Here is a 12,250-nt window from a genome sequence, read left to right on the forward strand (position 1 = left end):
CCACTTGGCCCTGTCTTTGCGAATGGGCTCCGGGGACCCTGCTCCTGACCCCTCCCTCCTGTGTTGCAGCGACGTCCTCGCTCTGCCCATCTTCAAGCAGGAGGAGCCCCAGCTGTCCCCCGAGAACGAGGCCCGCCTGCCGCCCCTGCAGTATGTGCTGTGTGCCGCCACGTCCCCAGCTGTGAAGCTGCACGAAGAGACTTTGACCTACCTCAACCAAGGTAGTGCTGGAGCACCGGGCCAGGGTGGAGCCTGGGGGCTGGGGAGACCGCCCAGGAGTGGGGAGTTGACCTGAATGACCCATTTGGGCCTGTTACCTTGTCAGGGTGGGAGAGTTGGGGTTCAGGAAAGGAGCTCTGGTGTCCTAGCTGTGAGACTTCCTGAGCCTCAGCGTTTTCATCTGAGAAATGGACACATCAGCTGTGTTTCACTCAGGCCAAATGAGTGAAGGTTCACATTCCTCGTATGGGCCCTCCAGGGAGCAGATGATGCTCAGTGATTGGCAACCATACTTATAATTACTACTTGCTGGGACCACACCTGGTGTCCTTTCCCGGACATAGATTGAGCACCTTTGGTATACAAGGTCAGCTGCCCTTTCTGGAGCTGCACCCGGCAATGATGGGAAGGCCCATCCTAACGCAGCCCAGGGGCTGGATTCCACACGTGCCAGGCAGGAGCCCTTTGTGGCGATGGGGACCAGTGTGCTCACCGTGTCCTGGGAGAAATGGCACGGGCTTTTGACTTTGCTTTCCAGCCCCAGTGCTTCCCAGCTCTATGGCTTTTCCTCTGAGCCTCAATGTGTTCACGTGTGAAATGAGAAGTGTCATTTTGTGAGGTTTGAGAGGATGAAGGCGCGTGAAGTGCCTGTTCCATTTCTGATGTCCTTTATCAGGACCCGTGGACCAATGGCCTAACCGGTGGTGTTTTTGTGGTTTCTATATGCTGTGTGCCTGTGTTTATTGCCCTTCCCCTCTGGGTCACCTCAGACGCCCTGGCATCCAGTGGATTAGTTGCCCCTGTGTTTAAAGTGAGCAGAGCCAAGGGGCAGGGGGATGCAGTACTTTCTGGAAGGGCAGGGGATGGCAGTGTGGTTGCAGTTTATCTTCCACGGGCGGCCTCCTTTCTGCAGAACTCTGGCTTCCCGATTTGGGGAGCCAGCCGGGGGTGGAAGTCCAGCCTGACCATCAGGCTTACCTCTGACAGCTCAGCTTGCCAGCTTCTGGGCCAGGAACCAGCTCAGAATCAGCAGGTGGCTCGGCATCGGCCTCTGGTTGTGGCCAGGGCAAGGGCATGCTTATCCCTGGGGGTGGCTCTGGGGCCTCAGCTGGTCACCAAGCCAAGCTCGGTCAGCTGTCGGGTGCCTGGCTCAGGCCCTGCGATCTATGTTGCATCTGCTGAGGCTGGTGACCGCTGACGGCAGGTGAGCTGGCCGTGTGGAAGAACGCCTCTGTGTGTCTGTGCTTGTTTGGGGAAAGGCTTTGGCCATTTTCCTTTCTCTTTCACAGAAGGTCAAACGCTACCAACTTGTATATCTTGGAGCAGTGGTTTTCCCCTCTGGGCCTCTGCTCTCTTGCCTAAGTGCAGCATGAAGAAACTGGGTGAGGTTTACAGAGAGCTGAGGTCTGGGGGGGTTCTTGTTCCTGGCCCATCCGGGGGTCAGAGGCCCTGCTGGCCCAGCCGCTGGCCCAGTGTGCCCACCTCCCCCCCTCCCCCATCCGTAAGGCCTTTGACTGCCCCACCTACCTTCCCTCCACCCCATCCCTCCTTTCTTTCAGTCAACTTTAAACAATGTTTGGCAGTCAACACACTAGGTCTTTTTAAAAGAGTTATCCTTTGCTAATATAGAGAAGATAAAAGAGGCAAAAAGAGTTGCCCCTGTGTTAATTTAGTGTATTTGCTTTAGGTCTTTTTTTAAGTTATATGTTCCTGATTAATTTTTTAAAATAAATTTATTTATTTTATTTATTTTTATTTTTGACTATGGTGGGTCTTCGCTGCTGCGCGTGGCTTTCTCTAGCTGCGGCGAGCGGGCGCTACTCTTCGTTGCGGTGTGAGGGTGTCTCACTGCGGTGGCTTCTCTTGTTGCGGAGCACAGGCTCTAGGCGCACGGGCTCAGTAGTCGTGGCACGCGGGCTCAGTAGTTGTGGCACACGGGCTCAGTAGTTGTGGCTCACAAGCTCTAGAGCGCAGGCTCAGTAATTGTGGTGCACGGGCTTAGTTGCTCTGCAGCATCTGGGATCTTCCCAGACCAGGGATCGAACCCGTGTGCCCTGCATTGGCAGGCGGATTCTTAACCACTGCGCCACCAGGGAAGTCCCCACAGGGCTTAATCTTAAACTAGCATTTAAATGTAACCTCATTGCTAATGTGGTTGAATATTTAAAATATATTTATTGGTCTTTTAAATTTCTCCATCAGTTAAATTCACGTTCTTTGCACATTTCTTATTGGGATGGTTCCATCTCATGGATTGTAAGAGCATACCCTATATGAAGAATATTAACCTTTTAGCTGCCATATATTGGAAACAATTTTTTCCCTGGCCATTTAACCATATTTATTTTGTGATAACTATATTTATGGTGTGAGATGTATGTCATGGATAGAAATTGACTTTCAGCATCTATTGTCAAGTCTTTCAGTTTTCTAAAATGATTTTTCTTTTATGTTTAGAATGCCTGCCTGCCCCAAAATCAGCTTAGTGGTTTCCTAAAGTTCATGTAATGGTTTCTAAATTTTAACATTGCAATGTGCTTGGAATTCTTTTGGAAACAATAATTAGTCATTTAATGATGATTTTGGATTATTACTATATAAAATATATGTATTTCTTTTTTTCTCCCAGCTTTACCAGTGGGATTTATACTTTCATACGTTACATTTGGAGTTTGTGATGTGATGTAAAAGTCTAAGTTCACTTATTTTTCTAAATAGTTGACCTACTAGTTAATGCCTAGTTTACCTCTTATTCTCACTGGTTTAAATGCCACTTTCGAAACATTTAAAAAGCCATATTCTAAACTATTGGTCCAGAAACAGACACTTGTGTAGATGTTTGTCCTGTACACCTGATTGTTGCCCCATTTCTAGTTGAACTAATTGTAGCTTGGAAGTATGTTTCCCTTTTTGGGAGTAGAAGTTCCTTTTATCATTCTTCTTAGCCATTCTCAGTCACCTATTCTTACAGATGTATTTTACAACCATTGAATCTTCCTTCTATACTTTTTAAAAAAACATTTATGAGATCATATACTTTATAAAGTTGTTTCTTTTATTAAATACTATTCTTGTAATATTTTCTATCATAAAGCCTCTTAGACATCATTTAAAATGTCTGCATAAAATTTCACTATTTTCTCTTATTATTTAGGACTGATTATTGTCATAACTGCTGGGATGAAATATACAATGTAATTACTTGAGTGTCTGTCTCCCATAATAGAATGGAAACTCTGTGAGGGCAGAGCCATGTCTATGTTTTTAACATTGTATCTCCAGCATTAAGCTTGGTGCCTTGATAGTAGATGCTCTGTAAATATTCAGAAAATTTAAAAATAAGCATGATTTATTTTTCCATTTCACTTTTCTCTTTTCTTTCTCTTCCCCTCTCTCTTTTTGTTTTTTGTTGCTATTATCAGTAATGCTGTACTGGGTATCTTTTTCAATATACCTTATTTAAAGTAGCTTCTATGCCTATGTCATATGACAAATAAGCATCAGTTTAAAAAAAAAAGGAGCTTTGACATATCAGTCAACAGTCAAAACCTTTCTGTTTAATTAAAAAGTTTGCTATTAAGTGTTTAATGTTTATTGCGTTGGCTCTATGATGTTTAGGGCACTATTTCTCTGAGGCCATCCCATGTCTTCTTTCTTGTAATGATGTGTTTAAGGTTCTCCGAAGACATGGAAGGGATGCTGGATCTGTAAATGAAAAAGTCATTTAAACCATTGGATGCTCATTTTTCAGTGCAGTGTCAGACCAATGCCCTCACATCATGGCTTGGATAAGGTGTGTTCCTTGTGGGTGTCTTATCACCAAGCCCAATGGCTAGTTTTGGATACAGTGAAAATGGTTTGAGAACCAAAGTACGCGCTCTTCCCCTGAAATGGAGTCCTAAGGAGAAGGGGTAGACAGCTGTTGAATGGAGGTCTGCAAACTCCCAGGCCAATCTCTTTGTCAGTGGTCGAAGGTCACTGTGGAGACATCTTTCCCGAAGGCTGGAGCCGGAGGGAAGGGATGAAGTCGGTAAGGTGGTGGGAGAGTCAGGGAGATCAGAAGAAAGAGGACCCCAGGCAATCTGTGTAGGCAATTCTGGCTTTGAGATAAGAACAGCTTTGCAAGAATGGCTTGTTATGGAGAAAACTTTGGAATTTCCTACCAAAGCAACTCTTCGATCTTAAATATAGTGACAGATTTTTCCAACAGTCTTACGTTCATTCATTCATGGAATAAAACTTCCTGCCCATTGGAAAGAGAGGATGGTTCAGTGAGAGAGAGAAAAGCCACGTGCAAAGGCAAGAACGGGCAGGGTGTGGGTGCAGTTAAGCACGCTGTTTATGAAGAATCCTAAGCGATTCAGTATGACTAGGGTTTGGAACATGAGGAGGAGTATGAATGATATATGGCTGGAGAGGTAGACCAGATAGCCAAGATCTCCTGCTGCCTTGCTGAGGCTGAGCTATTGGGCAGCACCCCCTGGGCACATCATTTAAACAACCTCCCAGTGCTTGCAACTCCTCATGTGTAAAAGGAAGGAAATAGAATCCCTACCAAGTACGTGCTACTATGTAGCTAAAATGAGTTAATGCAGGAAGAGCACTGAAAACAGTGTCTGGCACTTTATATGAACTCACATATTAGCTATTATTAATAGTAAAGTGGATACGTGTTTCCCCTAGTCCTATTAGGAAGTTAACATGGTCATCAAATTGAGACCTTGATGTATTTTATTTTATTTTATTTTTTGCTACTTTAATCCTTTCTTTTCCTAATTGAAAGATTAACACAGGGTTGGTTCTAGAACTAAGAATTGTACCTCTTAGAACTGAAAGGTGGTAGCTTTGGAATAGGTTAAAGGCAGGAAGGCCTGCTGACCTTTTCTGTTAGTTCTTCATTCACTGTACAACCAGATAATAGATATAACCTGCAGGAGACATTCCTATGCAGGATGTTAAAATACTGTCTTTAAAATTGTGATCACAGAAAGCGCTGGACTCCTACAAGATGTGAGTTGTTGTGTTAGGGATTACTCTAATTGCGAGGTGAGGACCCTAGCCTTTAGAATTCCCAAAGCACTTTCTGGTATTCTCTTTTGAGTAATTCCCCTAAAATGTATTATTCCCATTTTACAGGACGAGAGAGGTGAAATCAGGCACGCTTGGGGGGAGTGGTTGAGCACTGATGTGACCGTAAAGGGAATTCTGGGAGGGGCAGGCACCCGCTTTTCCTAGGACTCCCTACAGGCAGGATTCTAGTCTGGCACTTCCAGAAGCCATGCCTGCCGCCTGGAACGCCTGGTGCAGCTCTGAGGGGGCGCGTAGGAGCCTTGCAGGGGAGAAGCCCAGGAAGGAGCCGAAATGGAGCCGGGAGAAAATGCTTCCTTGAACAACACCAAAAACCCCATGATCAGTTTCTCCTACTCCACCCCCGCCCCTCATGCTCTCCACCCACAGTGACCTGAGGGAATGGTCAGGAGATAAGAACGCCCAGCGGGAAGTCTTGTTTTCCCAGATCCTAGAACTGAGGCAGCTTCTGCTCTAGGGGGATCACTTAACCTCTAAAATCCTCGGGTTCCTCACCTGTGGAATTGAGCGGGGTCGCATTTTGTGCGTTGCCTTGAAAATTAAGTGAAGAATAAATGTCTGGCAAATGGTACACCACATAGTTTCCCCTCTCCCCAATTATATCAGTGACTTTGAATTTAAGGAATGAGGCAAAGGATTAGTTACTTTGTTTGTTATCCTTCCTCCTTAGCTGTACTTTTCTTTCCAGATTAATTTTTAGCCTGAAGTTTGGGAATATAAACTGAGGAAACCAAATGACCCTTAAATACATTACTTTTTTTTTTTTTTTTTAATGCTTTCTCCTTTATTCTTTGAGTGTAAAAGTAGCACATACTTCTTGTTAGAACAGCCAAACAGTACAGAAATTTGTACTCTAAAAAGCTTCCCATAATCCCACTTCCCAGATTTTTCTTAGTCATACATTAACCCATGTATGTCTAATTATATAGGAACACACACATATGCACTTATAGGAATGTGTGTCTCTGTAAGAGAAATGAGATAATATTATGTGTACTGTTTTAGCAACTTGGTTCCTCCCCCCGCAAACAGTGTATCCTCAAAGTCTTTCCGTGTGGGTACATTAAAAACAAACAAACAAAAAAGCTGATCTTTACTGGTTACATTGTGATCCATTGTATGGATGTTGTGTAATTTGTTCTCTTGAGGAACATTAGGCTTGTTTCCCTTTTTTTCATAATTACACCCAGCACTCCAGTGATCATCCATGTACACATATCTTTGTGCTTAAACAGGAGTGAGAATATCTGTAGAATAAATATCTAGAAATAGAATGGCCGGCACAACATTTTGATAGCATCTGCCATATTGCCATGCAATGGAGTCAATGGAGTTGCACCAATTTGTAGTAACTATCTGAATAATTGTTTATTTCCTCCTCATTTACCATTGCTCCTCCATCCCTACACACCTGGGACATAAACTCCCAGAGGGCAGAGACCCGGGTATCTTGCTTACTGCTAATCCTAATACAGTGCCTGGCTCACAAAACTTCTTTGAATGAATGGAGGATGTCTATTTTTCTATCCTTTTGCCAACACTTTTTAACCTTTGTTAATTAGCGGGGAAAATATAAGGTATTCCTCAATACCTTCCTCACTTCCTCAATGATGCTGAATATTTTTTCATATTTGATTTGATTGTTTCTATGCTTTTTCGCCTTTCATCTGATTTACCCATTTTTCAAGTGGGATTTTTCATCCTTTTTTATCTATTTGTAAGGGCTCTTTGCATATGTGGGATAATGTGTTAGAAATATTTTCCCACGCTTTCATATATTTTATTCATTTTTCTTTCATTTGTTTGCTTGTTCTTTATTTTACATAATAAAAGTTTTAATGAATTTTTATGTGATCAGGCTTATTGGATTTTAATGTTTCATGTCCCATTTGGGAAAGGCCTTCTCCACTTTAAGATCTTAATAGTATCCACCTGTTTTTATTTTTTTATTTTTAAATTAAAAAAAATTTTTTTTTAAATTTAAAAAAAATTTTTGGCCACACTGTGCGGCTTGCAGGATCTTATGTTCCCTGACCAGAGATCGAACCCCAGTCCCAGCACTGAGAGCACCGAGTCCTAACTACTGGACCTCCAGGGAATTCCTTTTTTTAAAAAATTAAAAAAAAATTTTTTTATTCACCTGTTTTTTAGAAATGTTGTCCCCCCCCCCCCCCCACCAAACCTGGGTCTTTCATACTTTGGCACTTATTTTGGTATGGAAGGAATGAAGTGGGACTCCAACTCTGTTACTTTCCAAATGACCATCATATTGCCCCAAAATAACTTATTGAACAGGGAACTTTCATTTGGTAGAATATGCAGCCATTAAAAAGCATGAAGTAGATCCTTATGTATATCCATGAAGGATATCCAACATGTGCTATTAAATTAACAAAACAAAACAAAACAAAAAAAACTTTCTCTTTGTCGGTAACACCAATTTGGATAACGCTGTTAATTATCCGTTCTTAGAAACTTGGTGGCAGATTGAAAGCCAGGAATTTTGGAGCTGGATACACCCATGTTTCAATTCCTGGCTCTCTGTTCTTTCCCAAGTTACCAAACCTGTCAACTGTGTTTTCTGTAAAATACAGAACAACTTCAGGTGTTGTCTTGAGAATTAACTGAGGTATTGGTTATTGTTGTTTGTTTTTGCTATGCCAGGATACTTTATTTTGGCTCCATAAAATTTGGAAATGTTTCCTCAGCAAAGAATTTTATAAACCACACAACAAAGCTTAAATAAAAAACCCAGAAATTAAGGAACAAGTGTTTTCCCAAATGTCAACTCCTCATAATTCATTTATGAATTAATCAGCTAATAAAAATACTAAGAAGTGAGCAGGGATTTTGGTTGTTGATTTGGTTTTTTTATTTCTTTGGTTTTTTTTTTTAATAATGTTTTTCTTTTTTTTTTAACATATATATATACATATTTTAATTAATTAATTTATTTTATTTTTGGCCACATTGGGTCTTCGTTGCTGCGCGAGGGCTTTCTCTAGTTGCGGTGAGCGGGGGCTACTCTTCATTGCAGTGCGCGGGCTTCTCATTGTGGTGGCTTCTCTTGTTGCGGAGCATGGGCTCTAGGCGTGCGGGCTTCAGTAGTTGTGGCACAAGGGCTCAGTAGTTGTGGCTCACGGGCTCTAGCGTGCAGGCTCAGTAGTTGTGGCACACGGGCTTAATTGCTCCGTGGCATGTGGTATCTTCCCGGACCAAGGCTCGAACCCGTGTCCCCTGCATTAGCAGGCAGATTCTTAACCACTGCGCCACTAGGGAAGTCCCTATTTCTTTGTTTTTAAGACCAACATTTATTGAAATAAATAGGAGCTTCCTTGTACAGATTTCTTATCACAGCTCAGTGTAGAGAAATGATTTTTAATGTTTCAAAGGTCTCCTGGTCGTGTCAAATGTCAGTTATGCTTTAAGCAATGGTGGACCATTTAATTAAATTAAGATAGAATACTTAGACAATCTAATTCCACGGGGTCCAATGAACTAGGAATGACATATTCTTAAGAATTATGTAAGGGAATTCCCTGGTGGTCCAGTGGTTAGGACTTGGCGCTCTCACTGCCAGGGCCCCAGGTTCCATCCCTGGTCAGGGAACTGAGATCCTGCAAGCTGTGTGGTGCAGAAAAAAAAAAAAAAAAAAAAGAATTATGTTAAAAATTAAAGAAAACCAGACAGCTCAGGGTAAGGAATTTAACGCTTTTCTATGTATGGGAAGATGCAAGAGTCTGGGCTGATTGAAATCATTCCTTTGGTATGCACCTTAGCTACCTAGGGTCAGTATCCTATACTTTCTCATCCTGAGTCTCCTCGGGTTGCATCATTGGGGGGTGACTGCAGCGGCTGAAGCTGCAACATCCTTTGTTTACTGATGGCAGGCAACATTTCTTCATTGACCTCCAGAAACACTATATTAGAAATTATAATATGAGAACAAATGCAGCATCAATGAAGCAACGCATTAAATGGAGTTGGCCTCCATCAGGATTAATTTAAAGAGAAGACACATCAGCTGTCCTGCCGCGCTGGTACGTGTTCAGAGGTTGGCTGCTGTAAATCTGAATCCAGCCTCCACATTACCCTGAATCATTGTGCTTTTTCTTTTGCTCCCCTGGGGACCTGATGATGCAGGGATGTCCCGATCTGTTTTCAATGGAGGTTTTATTATTTTTCAGGCATTGTGAGGCCAAAAGATAAGGAGACATTACCATGAAAAAGAGAGTTTGTTACTCACCATTCCGGAGTGGAAGGCCTTAGGGAGAAGCACCAGGGTCAGTCAGGAGGCAGAGGGAATGAGGGGAGAATCTGAGCAAGACCCTTTCTGGTGGTCTCTAGGGGAAGGAATGGGTGGGGCAGAGAAAGCAGGTTTAGGATTGGCTCTGGGGCAGAAAGGCTGTCCCTGGGTGTCTGGTACCCACCCAGCTCTGGAGTGATTAGGGCAGGGGACCGGTGGCCTGGAGTATGACGTTCTGGGAAAACCTGATAGAGCAGGGGATGGGCTAGAGTATGAACTCTAGGTTAGTTTGCATATGAAAAGCATCCTCTAGGCTAGTCATTTACTATCCCTGAGAATTGGCCAGCCCTAGGAGGGGCAGCCTACCCAGGGTTCACAGGGCTCCAGATGTCAAAGCATCAGGAACACATGGTTCATTTAAAATTACCTGACCTTCTTGGGCACTGCCTTGGGCTGCAGGTTGAGTTACAGGCACAAAGGGGCCACTTGGGAAAAGCAGGATTTCCTATTCTTTTTTTAAAAATTTCTTTTGGCCTTGTCGCGCAGCTTGTGGGATCTTAGTTCCCCGACCAGGGGTTGAACCCACGCCCTTGGCAGTGAGAACGCAGAGTCCTAACCCTGGACCGCCAGGGAATTCCCTGGATTTCTCATTCTAAGTCAGCCATTTTCACTTGTGAGTGTTTTCGCCCCTTCAGATTGCGCTTTCTCTCAGGCTATACAGCCATCCACAAACTCTCTTTCCTTTTTTTTTCCTAATTGAAGTACAGTTGATTTACAATGTTGTGTTAGTTTTTGCTGTACAGCAAAGTGATTCAGCTGTACATATATATACATATATTCTTTTTTAAAATTAATTAATTAATTAAGTTTTGGCTTCGTTGGGTCTTCGTTGCTGTTCACGGGCTTTCTCTCTGGTTGCAGTGAGCGGGGGCTACTCTTCGTTGCGGTGCGCGGGCTTCTCATTGCGGTGGCTTCTCTTGTTGTGGAGCACGGGCTCCAGGCGCGCGGGCTTCAGTAGTTGCCACACACGGGCTCAGTGGTTGTGGCGCACGGGCTCTAGGGCGCAGGCTCAGTAGTCGTGGCTCACGGGCTTAGTTGCTCCGTGGCATGGGGGATCTTCCTGGACCAGGGCTCGAACCCGTGTTCCCTGCATTGGCAGGCGGGTTCTTAACCACTGCGCCACCAGGGAAGCCCTCTCTCAAGATTTTTTAAGGAAATATTTAAGTTAATAACATCACTGAGTCTTTTCAGAATGACCTGTGACTGATGACCTTGGTCTGCGTTTTCTGACTCTTTTTTGGCTGATGCCAAGATGACATCATTCATGTAATCTCTCAAGAGAGCAGGTGAGGTTATCGTCTTTAGAGGTTTTAGCTGACTTGCTTATCAGTGCCCTCCTGTTCCCTTTGTGTGAAGTTTTCCAGCTCTTTCTGTTTTTTCCTCTCTCCCATCCTTTCCGTCCCTTTAGAATACGTTCTACATTCTTCCGAGACATCTTTATGACGTTTTGGGCCCCAGTCACTTGGGACTGGAAAGATATTTCTTTTAATATTTATTTCTTTATTTCTTCGGTTGCACTGGGTCTTAGTTGCAGCAGGCATGCTCCTTAGTTGCGGCATGTGAACTCTTAGTTGCGGCATGCACGTGAGATCTAGTTCCCTGACCAGGGATCGAACCCGGGCCCCCTGCATTGGGAGCGTGGAGTCTTAACCACTGTTAAGGGAAGTCCCGTGACTGCAAGGATTTTGATGCCTCTGCCAGTGACTGTGTCTGGCCTTCCAGATGAGCCATCATCACTCCATGGAATGAAATTTTGGGGGACCTGCTTTCTATTCTCAGTCAAGGTGCAAAGGTGGACCTAGTCGCATCTTTATTAAGTGCTTCCAAGCATTCAGAAACAGAGTTTGCAACGTCCAAGGACTATCCCCTGCTGCAGTGGACTTGAGGGCTTCTGGAACGAGTGTAATCTGCTAACTGATGAAACACTCTTCAAAAGCGCTTTTGGCTAGTTTGATTCCCATCACCCCCCCCCCCCCACAAAGTACCTTGGCTTTTTACTGTAAAAATAGTCAAAGCAGCGCATGCCAAAATTTCCAGGGGAAAATCAAATGGACTTGCGCTTCGTGCCCATAATTTGGACAACTTCACAGGAACACTTCTGATCAGAGCAGCTCTGCCCCTGGTCGGTGGCTTGGGGGCTACAGCTGCCTGCCTGGAGCCTTGAGTGTCCTACTCCTAAACCAAACATGGGCCTGGCCACCAGGACAGACCATCAGTTTGGGGGAGGTGGTATCATGTTTAATTGACTTCACTCTGGTCATTGCACAGGTAGGAAGGGTTATACTTTGTATGGCATTGTGGGAAGATAATTTAAAAATTTTTTTTTATTGAAATGTAATTGATTTACAATGTTGTGTTAGTTACTGCTGTACAACAAAGTGATTCAGTTATATTAATATATACATTCTTTTTTTAAATATTCTTTTCCATTATGGTTTATCATAGGATATTGAATATAGTTATCTGTGTTATACAGTAGGACCTTGTTTATCCATTGGGAAGATAATTTAAGTGCCAGGTCTGTAAGTGGGTCTCAAAAAATGTTATTTCCCTTCTGCCACTAAATTTGGCTGATTGGAGGGAAGGGGAGCAGGAAGGAAGGTCAGGAGTAGATGGACCCACTTTGCTCTGTGTAGA

At 43.6% G+C, this 12,250-nt stretch overlaps 1 protein-coding gene across 3 annotated transcripts in view; it reads left to right on the forward strand.

Moving 5' to 3' along the window:
• Positions 1 to 12,250, forward strand: part of TFCP2L1 (transcription factor CP2 like 1) — a 64,408-nt gene that overhangs the window by 3,644 nt on the left and 48,514 nt on the right. For all 3 annotated transcript variants that reach the window (XM_061183073.1, XM_061183082.1, XM_061183088.1), the window contains one exon: positions 70 to 221. In XM_061183073.1, the coding sequence (XP_061039056.1) occupies positions 70 to 221 (152 nt within the window). The remainder of the gene's footprint in view (positions 1 to 69; positions 222 to 12,250) is intronic.

The sequence above is a fragment of the Eubalaena glacialis genome, chromosome 1, assembly GCF_028564815.1.
Source record: "Eubalaena glacialis isolate mEubGla1 chromosome 1, mEubGla1.1.hap2.+ XY, whole genome shotgun sequence".
Classification (NCBI taxonomy): Eukaryota; Metazoa; Chordata; class Mammalia; order Artiodactyla; family Balaenidae; genus Eubalaena; species Eubalaena glacialis.